General features: G+C 42.3%; 1 protein-coding gene across 7 annotated transcripts in view; it reads right to left on the bottom strand.

The window, feature by feature from the left end:
• Positions 1–19,147, bottom strand: part of TENM2 (teneurin transmembrane protein 2) — a 960,873-nt gene that overhangs the window by 297,174 nt on the left and 644,552 nt on the right. For all 7 annotated transcript variants that reach the window (XM_057729532.1, XM_057729570.1, XM_057729561.1 and 4 more), the window contains one exon: positions 17,871–18,105. In XM_057729532.1, the coding sequence (XP_057585515.1) occupies positions 17,871–18,105 (235 nt within the window). The remainder of the gene's footprint in view (positions 1–17,870; positions 18,106–19,147) is intronic.

The raw sequence follows: 19,147 nt of genomic DNA on the forward strand, positions 1-19,147 counted from the left end.
GACCGCCCACTTCCTGGTTGTAGGGAAGTGGGGTAACGGCAGTGGTGTAGAGACACAGCCCTCTCACCCGCTCAGCACTAATCCCTTTGAGTAGCTATCTTGTTCATTCTTGGCTTACTGTCTGCTTCCCCCCACGGCATGTACCTTCCTCGAGGGGCCAGTTGAAGTCTTCCTCACCACTGTCTCCCCAGTCTCTGGAAGAGTGCCAGCAGGTGTTTGGTGCTCGATCAATTTTCAGTACATGAACAAAAGCATGAGCTGATCTAGGTCTTGAAAAGTTTATTTTCTGCTGCCTGTAGGAAGGGATGAATTTCAAAGTTTCCTAGTTGCTCCCAGATGCAACATTTCTATTTATTTATCCTGTAGCATCTCCTTCAAGGGATGGTCTGTCATTCTGGTTTTTAAGGTTTTGGTAAACAAGACCATGCTCTCATTACATCTACACATGGTTATTTTAAATCCTTTGAGAAATCTTTACCTTTCTATTCTGAGGAGGCTTCTGATTTTCTTGATCTTTTGAGTTGGAATCCTCCTCAACTTTGCTGTCATTCTTGAGGTACGTTAGCCACGATCACATTAATTATTTCCATTGAGGACACACAATGGTTTTGGAAAACAGTGGGGTAATGCATTTTACAGGTTAATTTCTAGGACCCTACTTAGTGATTCTATGCATTTTGCAGTCCTCCCTCCCTCCCTTTCCACGGCAAACCCAAAGGATGTATATATTCAGGCATTAGCTTACACTAATCTCAGGGCCAGTTTCTGGTCTGTAACCAGGAGCTCAGAGATAAAATTCCTATAAGTCTGGAAGAATTTTTGGTAAATGTACTTGCTCCTTATCTGTCACTTCCCTGCCCACCTATATACAGAGCAGTTTATCTTCATAGGTTTGGTATCTCTGCAAACATGGAGATTTCATGGTGTATTTTCTCTTCCAAATCACTTTTAAAAGAATGTGATGAGAATGGATTTCATCTCTGAAAAAGCCTATGTTTACCCTCCACCACCCAGAGAAGAATCCATTTACCTTTCTCTTCTTTCCCCTTACCTCTGTAACAAAGGAGTCCTGCCTGATACACCTTTTTAATTTCCTTATCTTTGGTGCTTCAACGACCTCGGGAAAGCCTGAAGAGCTGCATTTACCATGATGCTGCCTGGGGACCATGTGGACCATCTTCCAGGTGTTAACATATTACACACGTGGATCCGTTTACCAGTATGAATCAAATCACACGTGCTGGTATTTTGTGTAGTGCCTTCAAAGTTAACCATTTCAAAGCATGTTTTGGAAATAGACATTTATTCCCTAGCATCCTTCCTCGGACAAGATTGGAGAAAGAATTGTGTTCTCCAGACTACTCTGTCTCTCCTTTCTTGAGTAGATCTTTCAGGCCGAGGGAGACACATTGGTCCTCTAGCTATTTTCCATTAATTAATTTTTTTTCTATTGAGGCAAAATTTGCATAACGTAAAATTAACTATTTTAAGGCATACAATTCTGTGGCACTTAGTATATTCACAATGTCGTACAAACACCACCTCTATTTTGTTCCAAAATTTTTCATCACCCCAAAAGAAGACCCTGTCTCCATTTAGCGGCAACTCTCATTCCCCCCTTTCCTATCCCCAGCCCCTGGAAACCACCGATCTGATTTCCATCCCTAAGGATTTCCCTATTCTGGATATTTCACGCACTACACAGAATCATACAACATGGGACCTTTTGTGCCTGGCTTCTCTCACTTAGCATAATGTTTTCAAGGTAATCTCCCCTGTAGCATTTATTAGTATGTCATTCCTTTTTTTGTGGCTGAATACTATTCCACTGTATAAATCATCAACCCTCAGTATCTGCAGGGGACTGGTTCTAAAACTCCACTTGGATACCAAAATCCATGGATGCTCAAGTCCCTTATATGAAATGGCAGAGTATTTGCATGTAATTATGCACATCCTCCTTTAAATTGTCTCTAGATTACTTATATTACCTGGTACAATGTAAATGCTATGTAAATAGCTGTAAATGCATTGTAAGTGCTATGTAAATAGTTGTGAGTGCATTGCAAATTCAAGTTTTGCTTTTTGGAACTTTTCTTTTTCCCCAAATATTTTTGAGCCATGGTTTGTTGACTCCACAGATGCAGAACTTGTCGATGTGGAGGGCCAACTGTATATTGTTTATTCATTCATCCATTGATGGACACTTGGGTTGTCTCCATCTTTTGGCCACTGGGAAGAGTGCTGCTCTGGACATCTGCATACAAATATTTATTTAAGCACTTGTTTCCAGTTATTTGGAGGATATACCCAGGAGTTCAATTGCTGGATCATATGGTGACTATGTTTAACCTTTGAGAAACCTTTAGTTGGTTTCTGAATGTAGAGAATGATGATCCACATTGAAGCCAGAATGGTTACATTCTGGTTGGCCCTAAACACTGTGTCAGGATCCTTGCACACCTCCCATGTAGTGAGCTTGTTTTTGAAAACTTCAGATAAATTACAAAAACAAGAAGCATCACCAAAGAGCCAGGTGGCAGTATTTGCAGAAAGAGTAATCATACCTTACAAAATGCTTTTACACGCCCAAGTCAACGGCTCTCATTTCAGGAAAGAGGTTACAGTGAAAGCCTGGTAGGGTTTATATTCTGGGAAAGCTGTCTTATCCCCGACATTTTTATTTCAAATTTCATTGTGAGCACATGTTTCGAGCACTGTATTATAATCGGTACTTACTCTCTAGGCCCAACTATTGCAGAATCTGATAAATGAGCCTGGGTTTGGATGAATTTCAAAAGTTTAGGCAGAGAGAGAGATAATATGTTTTATCTTAGAAAGCAAAATTACAAAGTCTTTCTCTAGGAAGGACTGAAGAAATGCTGGGTTTCCTACTTCAGTCAGGGTCAGAGAAGGTCTGAAATGTAAGACTCAGAGTGTGTCCTTGGGATCACCAAGCGTGTTTGTATATTACTAACCTCAGCTAGAGAAAGTGTTCCATGATATTTGGGAAGTACTGGAAGAAATAAAATTAAGGAGACCACGACACATTTTCACAAGCGTTTAGCATCTGAAATATTCTAAAAACCCTCTGCAAAATACTTATCATTCTGCTTATTCGATCACATAAATTTTAACCCACCCACCTTCCCAGTCTTAAAACTGGTGTTCCACGGGGTACACCTTTGAGAAATAAAGTTTTAATTCATTTCTACTTCTGAATGAGTACACTAAAGCCCAGAAAGAAATGAAAAATAAAACCCCAATAATGGTTATTTCCTAGCTTTTTGTAGGTTCTTAAGACCTAGTCACTAGGTGGAGGAGGGAGGCAGGAAGGAAGGAGAGAAAGAAGAGAAGAGGCAGGCCTATCTATGTCGTAAAAATTAGAAGGGACAGATTAAGTATTTTGTGGGATTCCTTCAGGGCCTAGATAAGAAAACACAATCGATTTATCTAAATTCTTGCATAGCTAACAACAATTCCTAAGTCATCAAAGCAATCTTGGATGTAGAGACAGCCAGAGGAGAAAGAAAACAGCTACTCATTTTTGTGTGCTGATGTTATAGACTCGCTTTTTCCACTGTGGTGGAGATTCCTAGCATTTAAGTTTGGGGCTCTGTTCCCTTTTTTTCAACCCTAAATAAAAGATAGTTAATTTGAATACAATTTGGTTTTCCATTTGCATTTACATTAGACCCTTTGGGGCATAAGCAAATATAAGAAGGCCTATCAGTGTACGTACTCACATTTCTTTACATGTATAATATCCATAGGTACAATATTTTCTTCTTCCTTAGTACTCCTCAGGAAGTGATATAAGAGCCCTTCAGGGATATTAATTAAGCTTTGTAGCAACCCCTGTGACATGTCTGCCTGCCTACATATATCTGTTGGACACTCAGAAATTAATGGGTTGCGGAAGTTTGCCATTTTAGTGTGTTTGTAGGGCAGCCACATACCCACCGACAATGCACGGAAACATTCATACATTTCAGTCACCAAAGGAAAAAAAAAAGCCATTAAAGAAGGCAACCATCATTTAGCATCAACACGTAAATATCGCTAGGGCACTTCATGTCTTCTTGGGCAGATCCTGCAGCGTCTCTGTCACAAAACATGTCCCAGGGAAGCAGGCTCTGAAAGCCTGGCTTCCTTGAAAGGCTCCTGGTTTCTTAAATGCTGGGTTTCCTAGGGCCCCATGCAAGGCTTTTTAAAAATGCAAGTGTCAAGGAAAACTGTCATGCATGTTTGCCTTAAGTACCCGAAAAGCTTGTCACTGCCATCTCGGAAGTCTTGACGAAGATGCAGACGGACACGCTTAGGTTTGGGAAATTGAAAGCTGCCCGACGGGGAGGTGGCATGTTAGACTAAAAGGCAGGGGCCCGCCGTCAGGCATTTTCTTTGCAAGTGGCAGAATTAAATAAAACCTCAAGGAGAGTCTGGTGAGGGGAGGCTTGCCTTGCAGACATCGCAGAGGCTTGGACTTGAACCGGGGTCCTCTCTGGCTCTTAGGTTTGGCTTGACAAGAAGTGAAGTGGTTACATGAAAAACAAAGCAGTGTCTGCCTTTCCGGAGGAGAAGAGGAGTGGATGGGGAAAGGCAGGGGCCAGGAAGGAGGAGAAAGGTTGGAGCAGGGGCGGGGGCTGGCACGGCACCTGCTCATTCTTGGGGGCTGGGCAGGGCAGGGCAGTGCTTAATCGGTCAACTGTGGGCAGCACGTGCATTTCAGAGCCTGGCTGCCCCACCTGCAGCCTGTGCAGCCTGGGGCAAACGACGACTGAATATCGTTGACTCTGTTTCCTTCGATAGAAAATGGTGAAAATAACTGAAAATATTTCATGGGGATATTGTGTGGATTCAACGAGGGGGCTCAGCCCATACCCGACACTGAGTAGACCCTCAGTAAACGTTGCCTTTCTCTGTTGTGGAGCTAATGACCAGGGACTCCCATAGATGGCCTCCTTTAAGTATGTACCTCTTGCCTTTTAGTCTCCCTTCCTTTCTTCCTTATGGAATCCTTTGGTTAACTGCCTTTCTGGTTTGTCCATCAGAGTCTTTCCCCTTCCTCACTGCAAATGTGACCAGAACATGCCTTTGCATATATCTCTGCAGGCTCTGTATCCCACACAGAATAAACCACACGGTGCTTGACTGGGCCTGTAAGGTGTCCCTGCCACGGGCCCTGGGGCCTCTCCTGCACAGGGTCCCAGCCCAGTGGATCCAGAATACTTGTGCATTCTTGCTTTTCTGGGCTTTTCTAATCCCTTGCCTCTGCCTGGAAGGGCCTTTGGCTGGGGTAATGCTCATGTTTCCAACGGAATGGGACTCGGACCCCTTTCCCACCACCTGAGCTTCCCTGACCCCCACCAGCCTATGTTCCCAGATAGTACCCTGAGTTTAAATCCATCTGACAACTTTCTATAATGATGCAAACCACATACTTAGCATTCTCCTACTAGTCTGTAATTCCCAGGGGACTAGGGCCAAACCATCTTCCTCCTTCACCCTCAGCAACCTTGCTGGGTGCTCAGACCCTCACATGACCTCCATAAATGCTGGCTGAGTTAAGCTGAAGTCTGATGAACACAGATGGTAATGGGATTACCAACGGGAGGTGGGAAATACAAAAATTCTTATTTAGCATAAAATTGGAGTTTCAGATAAAGGAACTAGATAAGTTTGGCTTGAGGGACTCTTATTGACAGAGCCCTCACATACCTATTTCACAAAAGAGACTGTCCCTGCCGGATTCTCAAGCCCTTGATCACCATGCTCTCCAGTAATAGTTAGAACAATAATACTGCCGAACTCGGCATTTCTCTTGGGGACTCAGAAACTTGACTAAGTCGTCTTAGACATTTTTATAATATCCCCGTTAGGTAGATAGAGGCAAGGTAGATGAGGAAAAGAGGCAGATTTAAACCTTGCCAAATTATAAACGAGAAAACAAAAGGCAGCAAAAGTTAGACTTGAATCACATCGGCCATGCTGCGGCAACTTTGGGAATAAAGAGAAAGGGCCCTACAGCTAAAACCAAGGGCAGTGAGCGAATCCAATTTTCCCCACAGCAATACCTCTTTTTCCTTTTACCTGGCACGTACGAAGGGGAGCTGAGTGTCTAGTGTATTCAAGTATTATTTAGTACGTTATTCCTTGGGGAAAAAAAAAGCCTTTCAATTCTATGTTGAAAATCCAGCACTGTAAACTTCAGGGCTCTTATTTTAAACCCATAAAAGAAATGCAGACCATTATGGAATAAAGAGCGATTGTAACATTCGAATTGAGACGGACATAATTTGGCGCAATCTGTCAAAATTCAAAATGCACATTATCCGTACCCTTTGATCTAGCAATTTCACTTCCCGGAATTTAACTTTTGAATATAATCATGTATTATGCAAAGAAAGATATATACACAAGACTCTTCATTACAGTTTTGTTTGTAAAAGCAAAAACCTGAAAGCAATTTAAATGTCCATCAAGAAGAGATTGGTTAAATAAATTACAGCGTTATGGAATATTACACAGGCTTTAAAAAAGAATGAGGTATGTCTACATGAAATTACCTGAAATGCTTTCTACAATTTGTCATGAAGTTAAAAAAGGCTGTTGCCAAATGGTATCACACGATCCCTTTTATATTAAACTTAAAAAAATTACGCTCAGATACCATAAACATTTCCGGAAACATAAAATAATAAACCTTCAAATGAGATTTCCTTGAAAATAGGAATGGAGGGGCAGGGAATATACTTTGCACTTTTCACCTTTCTAACCGTTGAATATTTTTACCACGAGAATGAATACATTTCTACATTTTGTAATAAAACACCTGGAAATACCAAAGCTGTTGCAATATGTGCTCTAATTCCTTGCCTTAAATTCTTGACCATCCCTTTGCAGAAGGAAATGGAGAAAAAGATTCTGCGTGGGATAAAGAGGCAACAAAGTCGCCTAATCAGCATGCAGGAAACACTGAGGCCAGCTGGGGGACGCTCCCGCCAGAAGCCTGCCTGCAGCCCCACCTGGACACTCAGCGTGAGAAAGCAACGAGTCATCTGGCCTCACCCTCCTCATCTATAGCTTTGACATCGGCCTGCACAAGTGATCTTAACATGGGTTCTGGCCTCAAAATTCTGCCTTGGTGCCTCCATATGATACCCCCTCCTCTTAAATGATCAGGTAAACCTAAATCATGTGGACCTTGATTTCTTCTCCTGGTCTGCCTTCTGATGCCGTGGTCAGAATCAAGGAGCCAACTTCCCAGAAGATGGCAGGTATTTAGTTCTGTATCCTCCTCATCAGACCCTTTCCTTCCTACCCCCGCCCCCCCCAACGTCTCCCTCTCCCTCTCTCTCCTTGAAACAGCCCTGCAGTTTTAGCTCTGCAGAAAATTCTACATTTCTTCCTTTTTCCCCAAACTGAAGGTACTGTGAATTTGAAGATGCACATTACAGGCAGGACATGAGAAGGTCCCCATCCTAACACAGCTTTCATATCTCCAGACAAGGCCAACAATGGTGAACACTCAGAAAACAAAGCATCCCCACACACATACTGAATGTGTCCTTTCCACCTGGTTCTCACACCCACCCCCAGTGTCACACACACCATTATACTGAAATTCCAAGGGGGTTTAAATGTAAGTGCGCTACCTTTTCCCCTACTACTGAGCTTTTCTACAGCTAGGAATATCAGATTAAATCACACGAGTGTAGATAGCAATGGGCGTAATTATTGACATTAGGACATGTTGACAAAATTTTTAGGACAAAACTTTTTGTCTAATTAAATGTGGAACTATTCTGATGGTGCCTATAATAAGGTCCATTATGGAGCAGACTGACCCCTGCAAAATGTCCTAAGATTTTCACCACAAAAGGATAAAATGCATTTTTTTTTTTTTTATTGCTGAGAATAGAAGCTTGCAGCATGGAATTAAATGTTTCCCATTCACTGTCTTATTAAAAAGCCAAACCAAGGACTTCAACTTGATAAAGGTAAAACTGCTTCTCCAGCCATTTTCAGGAGATGAGAAATGCACTGAGTTGTTTTGAGTTAACTTTCTCATCATGAGCCCTCATAAAGAGCACTGGTTAGTAAGACAATAAATGAGCATGTTTTAATTAGAAAATGTGGAATCCAAGCACTTTTGCAGGAAAGAAGATGATAGCTTAAAAGAGACATCAGGAGACTAATAAAAGTTAAAATGCATTAAGTGGCCACAGTGAACTCAAAGGTAAAGTCGTGGGACGTTTGAGAAGTGAACCAGAGAGGGTGATGAATCAGAAGGGGATGGGAATTACTCAGTGGAACTTATTCTTTCTACTTCATACTGCAGTCAGTTGTAAACCCCCTTCTGTGCCCAGGCAAGTGAAGTAACCGGATGCTCTGAACCTCCCCCACCCCCACCCCTGGCCAGGACTGTGTGCTCAGAGGAGAATCACTATAATAAGCCAAGAAGGGGAAGCAGCTGGGCTAGGGCAAAACTAGTATTGAACTTGGCCTAGTTTTTTTTTTTTTTTTTCTTTTTTCTTTCTTCTTTTTTGTCCCTACCAGACCTCTATCCTACGTCCTCCTAGCACTACGGTGTTTGGTTATGGCCACACCCTTCTTCCTGGTACCCTATTCCACGTGGGCACGTGATCCAAGTCTAGCCAGTCAACATGGTCCGTGCTCCAGGTCTCGGGACTGGGTTTGTTGTGGGCAGGGGATTCTAGTTGTGTTTCTGAAACTTCATCAAGGGAGTTTCTTTGAAATATTGAGAAGAATTCCTTTTTCTGTTAGTTTCTAAGCTATGAGAATAGAGCCTGTAGTTCCCACAAAGATCTCGCAAAAGGAGACCTGCTTAAGAATGACGTTGAAGAACGGAAAAACAAAGCTGAGAGAGAGAGAGATGCCTGAGTTTAAGTCCCCGAATCCAGTTTTGCCTGAATCCTGATTCTGTCCCAGACCTTTCGTCTCCCCGAGTTTCATCCTCCTGACATGCTGACGGGGACAACTGTATGCATCTCACAGGGTTTCAAATCGTATAACATAAGGTGTCCAGTACAGTGCTTGGCACAAGGCAGGCATTTAAGAGATGACAGTGTTTAAAAACAAAACCAAAAAAAATTTCAATATGGCCGCCATCTCTCCTCACATGGATACTGAGGTTTAGAAGCTGGAAGATGATCTTTGCCATCCTCTGCCTTCAGCGCTCGGCAGTAGGACACTAAGATACTGAGTATAAGACACCCACATAGCAGGGTCCCATTCCCGGAGGGCTTTTACATATATTCTCTCACTAAATTGGCCAGGCTACGGGTAGAGGTGGGGTGGATTTCCCCAGGGTCCCACCAAATGCTTAAACGTGCCTAATATCACCTTATGCCTTCTATTCCCCATTCCAAAGTGCAGTGGAGAGGATCTGGGTTGATAAAAGATTAAAAAGTCATGAAGATTAAGCTTTCCATTTAAAATTCTTATCTAAGCACATACCAACGCAAGGAGAACACCTTCTTCCTAGAACAGGATTTTTAAATCCAGTCCTTCAAATAATTACCAAAAAATCAAGCTTTTAATCGTCATATCGTTCGTGTGCAACATCCTGACAGGAGGACTCATTGTTGAGCAGTTGTCTAAGGGATACTCCACCCCAGCTAAACTGAAATAGAATTTCAGAATCATCTCACAAATAAAAAAGAAGTGTTACTCATTCTCTTTGGAAAAATAAGGCAAGCACTCACAGTTGAAACACTGATGACAGAAATTGGAAACACTTGCTGATTCCTCAAACAGTTATTCTGAGCAAGAAATGATTCTGTAAGGGATTTAAAAACACATGGTTCTGAGGGTGATTCTCTGTGGTTAGCACTGTCCTGACTTCTGAGAATGGATATTTGCATTCAAGACTTAGGGAACAACCTGAAATTGTTTGGTGGGTTTTGGAGGGGAAAAAAGCTGAGAAAAAGTTGCTTAAAGTTTCTTAAATTCCCTTATCAGCAAACTGGCTGAACGCCTTGTGATGGAGTGCAATTCTGGGGACATAAGATCCCCACTCACAAAGGCAGGCGAGACCAAGACTAATAAATCAAAGGAAGCTTCAGAAAAGGTGCAGAGCCTACTCCCCCTGCCTGGGAGAACCATGAAGGCCTTATCTGGCTTCTGGGAAAAGAAAAAGATCATTGGGGAGCCAGAATTAGAAAAGCCTTGCACTCCACCAAGTCTCTCCCGTCTAAGCCAGATAAAATATCCTCTGGGAAGGCTTCAGGAAATGCCCCAAGGGAATGACAGTTGATATGAGCTGAATGGGTGAAGGAGCACAGACAGAGATGGAAATATTTGGCTTTTTTCAACTGTGAACTTAACCCAAGAGTCTTCGACATTTACACCGACTCAGGGCAGAGTCTTGCGCTTCCGAGTCATGACCACAAGGTGGCCTCAATCCCTAATTGGGTCCCCGCGGTCCAGACTGCGGAGGGATAGCTTAAAAAAAAAAAAAAAAGTTCCTTCTACGCAGAGGTTTCCCTGTGGTAACTTGCAAGTAAGAAGTCTAAGTCCCCAAAGCTTTAATAAACTTAACAGGGCTTTAATTTTTCAGCGGGAGACAAATTTTAAAAGGACAGCTCTCCTTGTATACCTCTACCTTCAAGGATGTTTCCAAGTTTGCAAACCATGCCAAGAGCAGACTGGAGTGGTCTTAAGTAAGATGCAATGCTTGTTTCTTTCTTAATACACCTTGTAATTTGCACACGAGCCACAACACTTTATTTTCTTATTAAGGGGTTTGAGTGTGTTTAACACTGCAAGCCATAAATTGCAGAGCAGTGGATTAGACTCGGTTCTCTTTCTTTTGCTGCCAATTGTCACAAAGTGATGTGGGGTACGGGGTGCCCCTCCTTACTGGATTTTTCTCTACCACGTATCCTCTCCTCTTCTCTATCCAACAACCAACCCCTTGCCTCCATCTGCCAAGGAAAAAAAAAAGACACAGTCTGGTTTCTCATTGGAGAGCTTGCCTATTGAGCAGTTCAGTTATTGAGATTAATAAGCTGCCAGTTTCCAAGGAAGACTAAGAAAACTACAAAATTAAAGTGCACTGCAACGTGAAATGCTGCTGGTGGCCATGCGGGATCACGGTGTCAAAAAGGCAAGGTAAAGCTATAAACTAAGGCTGAGCTTGAAAAGCTAACCTAAAGGTCTCATTAATTTCCACGTTGCCTCTGATGAGAATCTGGAGGGGGCATGATGTGTTGCAATACAGAGAAATCAAGCTGCCTATTGATTTGAAAAGTGCTGGAATGCATTTGGTCCACCCGGAATGAATTCTAGTTTGAAACCTCACTTGCAAACGTTAAAAGAAAACAAGAAAAAAAAAGGGGGGGGCGGGGAAGCAAACATGTTACCTTGGTTTAATATTCTCAAGATCAAGCTTGTCAGTGATTCTGTCAGATAATTCATCCTTAGGTAGAAAAATCAATCTGAGAACAAGTTGAGAAAGTCTTCAGGTTCAGCATGGTGAAGATGTTTCAACAATCTCGTTGCTTCTCCATGAAAGCCTTATTTACTAAAGGTCCTGAGTCTTGATTCCCAAACACACGTTCCCAATAAAGCATCCATATGAGGCTAAGACTACTGGGTCTTGAAGATAAAAAGTATGTTTTCTGAAATGCTGATACCCAAATTAGATTTCTTAGGCGACACGTATCAAGTCCAACATGCTCCATTCTTTATCAAAGCACTTCCTGGGTGTTTATCACCCTACTTAAATTATGATCAAATGGCCGGCCACCATACCCGTGGCTGTGTGGCTTCCTTCTGACAGTCTGGCAAAGCCCCATCTGGAAGATAAACCTTCTGCAAATCATGGAGCTAAAAAAGTCGCAGTGCCTCTTATTTCTGAAGTGTCAATTTGCTCTCGCATTTTATGACACGCAGGGCGTTAAACATCTGTAACTTACCTCACCTGTATCCCATGCTGTCGCCACCATGGACCCTCGAGGCTTGGGACTGACCATCCTGGGTGGCCGCCGATCCCAGAGAGCTGGAGACAAGGATCCCTTGAATCCTGCCTGGCTTATGATTTTGTCAGTGACCAACTCTACGTCCGGTAACAGACTGGGACGCATCCCTTAGGTCATTTCTTGCCTCATGTCACTTATACTGCATTAACTTCACCATTTCCATGGCCTGGGTAAATTTTAATTGGGTAAGAAGCATTGGTTTTTTGTTTTGTTTTGTTCCTCTAGTCTGAAAGGCATTGTCATGTGGTGGTTAAGAGCGTGGCACGTGGAGTTAGGTAGACCAGGTTTCAATCCCGGCTCTGCCCCTTACTTATTTGGAAATGTGTAGCTAACTTCAACTTCCCAAGCCTCAGTTTCAGTTTATTTAAAATAGGCATAGCAACACACACTCAACAGAGGGGTTAAAGGGTTCAATGCATGTGAAACTAAGCAATGGGCAAAAACTATTTGATAAAGTTGTTATTAACAGGATCTATACAATCGTGCTGAATAGCTGTTAAAGTGAACAAAATTTCTAGAAAGTTTTTTTTTAAGAGAAAAATCAGCTGCCGAGAGCTTTGGATACACTAAATATGCTATTATTTGTAAATAGATGTGCTTCTGTGTTAACCTCTATTATTTTAGGATCAAAATAAATCTAGCCATAACAGCTACTCTTAATACTCTTGTTGCCTCAGAGATTTAACAGGTGGAAAACTGAACTTGTTTTCTAAATGACATCACTATATGGACAGCCTCGTAAGCCAAAAAAATTTGGATATTGTGCTCACACCTACTTAACCCACATCTTGACATTCCAGCAATCATTAATTCCTACTGATTCTACCTTCAATACATAGCCCACATCTCTGAACATGCTGGCCAGACTGGCAAGAGAAAGGTAGACATCTCTTGATACTGCAGCTATGGGTACCCTAATGGAAGCCCCATCATTTTTCATCTTAACCATACCAGTATTCTCCAAACTGGACCTTTAGTCCTGCTATACCTACCCTCCCTGCCGCCCCCCCCATTGACCATATGGCAGCTACCATAATTAAAAACAAAATGAAACCATGTATGTTATTATTTTAGCCTTCTGTTTAAAATTCTTCAATGACTTTTCACTGTTCTTGGGACAGAGTCCAAAATCTTTAAAGCAGCCCCAAACCTTGCACTGTGCTGCTCTTGCCTGCCTTTCTAGTTTGCTTTGTCTTCCTGGTACCTTAGTGTTTCTTCCCCGAGTGGGTCATGATTTTTGCCACCTAGAATATTCTTTCAGTCTAATCAACACCTACTCATCCTTAGGGCTCAGCCTAAATGCCAATTTCTCCTGAGTCTGGCTTCTCTATACCTCACGTGGCACTTATTACATCTGTCACTGTAGGGGCATATGCCTAATCTTTCCTTCACATTCTGTCTACAGCCTAGAATCTCCAGAAGGCCAAGGATTTTGCTTTTCTTCTTCACTGCTGAATCCCCAGTGCCTGGCATCTGGTTGGGTCTCATAGATATTCCTCGAATAAGTAATGGATGACCATTTAAAAAAGCAACTTGCAAACTTGTTTGTAGCTTGAGGGTCTTGATGGCTAAAATTAGGCCTTCTGGTATTTCAGGGCAAAAGCAAACTCAGAGGGAAGTTTTGTCCTGCCTAGGGATTCTCTTTAGTGACCTGCTACTGAGATAGACTCCAAGAAAGAAGCTTGCTTCAGCAAAATGCATAAAGGAAAGAAAGGTTCTGTCGCTGAGCTACTTTTTACTCTTTTAGACAAAGAGATGCTGACTTCAGATACTCCCAAAGAAGCAGCTGGCCAGGAAGATTCCTGACCTTGTTGCTCTCAGGAGAGGAGGGAGGAGACAGGTGGTATCAACTTAGAATTACACATGGCCCTTGTTCTAAGACCTTCTGCAAGTAGGCTGAGACAAAGATGGTGGAGAGAATGATTTTGTTACACACATGTTAGAAAAGACAGGCCAGGCTGTTTGCAATCAGTTCCTCTGCCCTACATTTGGCTTTTCTTGGATTCTATTATGGTTTACACATGAATGGATTGCTTTGGGTAGTACAAATTTATATGCATTGTTATTTATATGATTAACATTGATAGAGAACTTTCCGTATAAGCTTTTTTATCTTGTGTTAAATTCCAAACTCCTACAGTCTTATTTTCTGGCTATGCCTCCTTAATCAGCACTTTGATTCTACTTGTCATAGAACAGAAATGGAAAAAGCACAGTCCAGGGAAGATCTAAGATACCTCATTAAGACTGCCGGGAACATCAAAAAGCAATGGAGAGAGGCAAGGGCTTGTTCCTTGCTGGTCTAAAGAAACACCCTGGATTTGGCCTGGAGTCTCTGGGGGTGGCAGAATGCCTGCCTATCATCCTCCAGAATTAGGAAATTCTTCCATCATGCCAAGAAGTCTGTATTAATGAGAGCAGAGGTGGTGAAGCTGCCTGTAAACTTCCATTACATTTTCAAAGTTGACGACTACAGCATGATCAGCCTCCAGAATGTCTTGCCCTCAATGGTTCTCTCTCCTGGATGTGGTTAATCAATACTTATTTGGTATGAAAGACAGGAATGGGAATCCGAGTATGATATCATGCCCCTAAAGTAAGAGCTTCCATTCCTACATTTGCTTTTGTGGGTAAGTACATGACACCATTAAACTCACACATTTCAGCATTTGAGTGAGTGAAATTGTTCAGTTCTACAGTGTCCAAGACTATATGGAAAACCACTGAAGAATGGGAACAAATGATACTATAATCTTTGATTTTTTTTTTATACTTACCTACTAGGTAAATTTTTATTCATCCTTTTAAACCCAGCTCAAACAGCCCCTCAGCTGGAAAGCTTTTCCTGACCATTTTGGGAAAGTTAATAACTATTTAAACTGTACAACCGTTGTAACTGGCACACTTCCATTACTGTAAACACTGCACTATCTGTTTACGTGCCTATCTCCTTTTTCAGGTTGTATGAGCATTACGGGCAAGATATATGTTTTAATCACGATCTCCCCCATACCTAACATAGCGCTTAGTATTTTCAAGGGATTTGGCAGAAATCATGTTTAAAAGAGAAACAAAAATTTCAACAATTCTATTAATTATTGCTGGAGTTTTCTTACACGAGGCCAGTTGCACATCCAAAGTATATGTATTCAGTTCTGTGAATGGAGCTTCAAATATCTGTGATTGACTTTTTTTTTAGAAATTATTTATTTATTTATCTATTGGCGGTGTTGGGTCTTCGTTGCTGCTCAGGCTTTCTCTGGCTGCAGTGATTGGGGGCTCCTCTTCATTGTGGTGCGCGGGCTTCTCATTGTGGTAGGTTCTCTTGTTGCAGCGCACGTGGGCTTCAGTAGTTGTGGCACATGGGCTCCATAGTTGTGGCTTATGGATGGGTCTAGAGCACAGCCTCCGTACTTGTGGTTACACGGGTTTAGTTGCTCCACGGCATGTGGGATCTTCCGAGACCAGGGATCGAACCTGTGTCCCCTGCATTGGCAGGTGGATTCTTAACCACTGCGCCACCAAGAAAGCCCTGTGATTGACTTTTAATAATAGCCCCATCTCAAGGGCCTTATATTCTCTAACTCTTGGCCCTTGAATGTATTAATCAAACAAGATCCAGATACTGTTCTCCCTTGTTTTTTCCTTCTGATAGGCTTCAAGGTTTTGGCCATCTTATTTACTTCCCAAGCCTGCCTCCTCTAAAAGCATCGCTCTGAAGCTCCAATCCTAGGAGAAATGCCAAGTGTCCTAATGCTCTGCAGAAGGACTAGACAGGTCAGAAAGCATATTCTGGGAGAACTTCAGGAGAAGAGGAAGGCGACAGGCTTGGCTTTGCTGGTCCTCTCCTTTGGATCCTTTCAAGGGAACACTTTATTGCCAATTGATCACATCAGAAACTGGGAGATGGGAGCTACGCTTATGCAGTGCATGTGTTCTCATCACCAACGGGAGACTCTTTATGAGGAGCAGACACTCTGATGGATCTTTCCCTGAAGATGTGACAATTAAGGCAATAAATGTAGGTTTGTGGCTGTTCCCCCATCAGACATCTCATCATCATATTTTATGTGTAGGAACCACTAGAGGTCCATCCAATGTGGCTCATAATTGACCGTCTCACTGAAGCCCTAGAATGCTTACAAGTTACTTTGCCCCCCCCAAGTCTAGATTTTGAATTTTTAAAATGGTGATAGCGATTGCTTCCTACCTCATTGCATTGCATCCAGGCTTGAATGAGATCGTGCATTTAAACTACTAATGTCAGCATATACAAAGCGCACAGTAAAAACTGGTTGTCAATGGTGATGGTGGTCCTCCTTTCCTTTTTCTCCTTCTTTTTCTCCCAATATCTACTATATTTCTCCTTTCTTTTCTCCTCCTCCTCCTTCATCTTATCTACTGTGCATAGCCTTTATGTCTAGAAACTATTTTTCAAACACTAGTTTGTTATTATGAAAATAGGCTGACTAGTACCCAACAAACTCTATGGCGGTTCATAAACATAAGGAAGAAAAAGACAAAGTCTTATCCAGCCTTAAAGACCACCACCAACTGTGAAAATATCCTGAGTTAAGCCTGGTGGACCAGTCGGCTTTCAGCCTAGAATCTTTTCAGCAAAGCTACTTATTAGTGGGTTACTATATCAGTGCAGATGTTTAAATCTATCTATTATATAAAATATATGCATAGAGTTTCTATTGACTTTACCTATTGTAAGCCTTAGAGATTAATACTGCAGGTATGGTTATACATCACCTATAGTTTGTAAGAAAATAAAATGTATTAAAGTTTGGAGTGACTACAGTGACAATGGTATACAACTTATTCAAGTTCAAGATCTTATTAATAAAACAAAAAATATTAGAGATGAGAAACAACATCAAATGCTATGGCTTGCATAATTATTTCCAGCTGCGTGCAGAAAATTCGCCAGCCATTACCAGAAAGATTACAGATTATTTCTGTCTTTCCTTAAACCTAAGGTATTAAAGTTTAAAAACTGTGTGAGAACTTTTTGAAGGTTCAATATGAGTTAGCCCTTCTCTCTTTAGTTTCTGTGGTACTTCCAGGCAAGAAATAGTAACAATTAAAGCACACGAACTATGAAAGAGTCTAGGGATGGAACAGCAAGTCCTTCCAGTATCTGGCCGACTCACTGTCAATTACATTGCAGCCTGCCACGCTGTGACCAATGCCCCTCCCTTCAGGTCACTAAGGCAGGCATGATTTTGGAAGACCAGAAGCAAAGGTGAGAACAGGACAGAAGCAAAGGCAAAACAAAACAAAGCCAGACCTGGAGATCACTTTGAAACTCTTCCCTCTCAACATCAGTGCTACCCCTTTTTTCTTGTTTGTTTGTTTTCACAAGATTGTTTGCCCCTCAGGCATCAAGCTGTTGGTGTGTACAGGAGGGATTAAAGTGAGACTGCATGTTGGATGAAATATAAATTAAAATTATACTTCTGTCAGTCTGGAATCAGGGATTGTTTCTCAAGGTCTCCCCAAACACTTAATTTCAAATGAGTCTTCATTTATTACTTCAAGAAAGGCTAAATGCATAATTTATCAGCAGCTTTCAGTCAATATACCCTTATAAGCATGTTTCCCATGAGCCTTTGAGTAAAAATATGTTATGCTAATTCTATTAGTTGGGTATACAGGAGCTGTCAAAGAAAGTAAACAAGCATTAAAAGGAGACACATGTGAACAAAGAAATACCTGCCAACCTACCAGGGTCAAATTACCAAGGGAACAGCACAGAGTTGGTAAACTTGTTCCATAACGTAGGTGGGATTTTCTCCCGACTAGAGCTCTGAGCCACCCAGTGGTTCTGGGCCAGGTGTGACCGTGATGGAGACTTACCGGGTCTCCAGGGGCACGTTGCTGTTTAGCACCCAGCTGTCCTGAAGCTGAACGGACTCCGGCGTGGTGGCCAGGTCATTGGGCGCGGGAGCCGGGGCGTGGATCTGACTCCGCCGATTGGTCAGCGAGTTCCTGTTGAGGGAGTTGGCGGAAGAGTGGTGATGGGACAGCGTGTGGTTGTGCGGTGGTGGTAGAGGGGGCCTCAGAGTCGACTGGCTGTGGTGGTTCGGAGGGCCTGAGAAAAGAGGAAGGAGAAACGGCTGTCAGGGGCTGCAGAACACGGCTGCGGACACTCTGCAAACCTGCAGAGGAGAGCCTGGAACTAAAGCCTCGATATTGACAATTGCTGAACATCACCAACGAGAAAAGCAGAAAAGGCTGCGTCAAGCATCCCGGTGTCAGTCACTCATAAATAGTGCGCATTGATTTGCCTCTATCTCTAGGCATCAAATGAAGAATGAGGAACTAAGTTAGTAAAACCAGGCTGATGAGGGCTGACCAGTGGAATTATTTGAAACGTGTTAATTTTGCAATGAAAGTAACATGATATTTAAGACGGAGCATTGTTGTAGCAAGTTCCTAGCCCATTTCCTGGAAAACCAGGACACTCCATACCTGCGTTAAAAACATGTCATCTTTCTGAAGGTATAAGAATATGTCGCACTCTAAGTCATGGGGTAGCAAATTTACACAGCTATCAGGGGCCAGGCAGGAAAGTGAAGTGGGCTGCGGTCAACTGCAGAGGGTAGGGAGCAGCCCTCACTCAGAACCAGGCCATGTCGGCGTTAGAACTCAAGGCAGCTGATCTTCCAAAAGATCTGGACTTTTAGATAGAGTTTCCTGTTTTTCAAAAATGTTGACAGTTAAAAAAAATATGTGTGTGTTTTTGTGTGTTTGTATATTTACATATATGTTTATATATATACATGTATATACATATACTTCTTTTTTAATGAGTCAACAAAACACACCTGTGAGCCCGCTCAGATCGGGGGGTTGATAACATCTGTCCTCTGAGAGATGAACCCTGAGGATTCGGTCTCTGGAGGAGGTCAGGCTTGATGTTTTCAAACTGTGACCCTCACTCCAAATTGCATCCTGGTTTCTAACCTTGCAATCCTCTGTCCTTGCAGGAAAATGTACAAAGGACAATCACACCCCTGCATATTCCCCTGTAAATATGACCACGGATGACAATTCCACGCATGGTCTTCCTGGCAACCCATTCTCCATCTACAAAGTGAAATATCTTAAGCATGATGAAAATGAAAGTCGTT

Source organism: Hippopotamus amphibius, chromosome 1, assembly GCF_030028045.1.
Source record: "Hippopotamus amphibius kiboko isolate mHipAmp2 chromosome 1, mHipAmp2.hap2, whole genome shotgun sequence".
Classification (NCBI taxonomy): Eukaryota; Metazoa; Chordata; class Mammalia; order Artiodactyla; family Hippopotamidae; genus Hippopotamus; species Hippopotamus amphibius.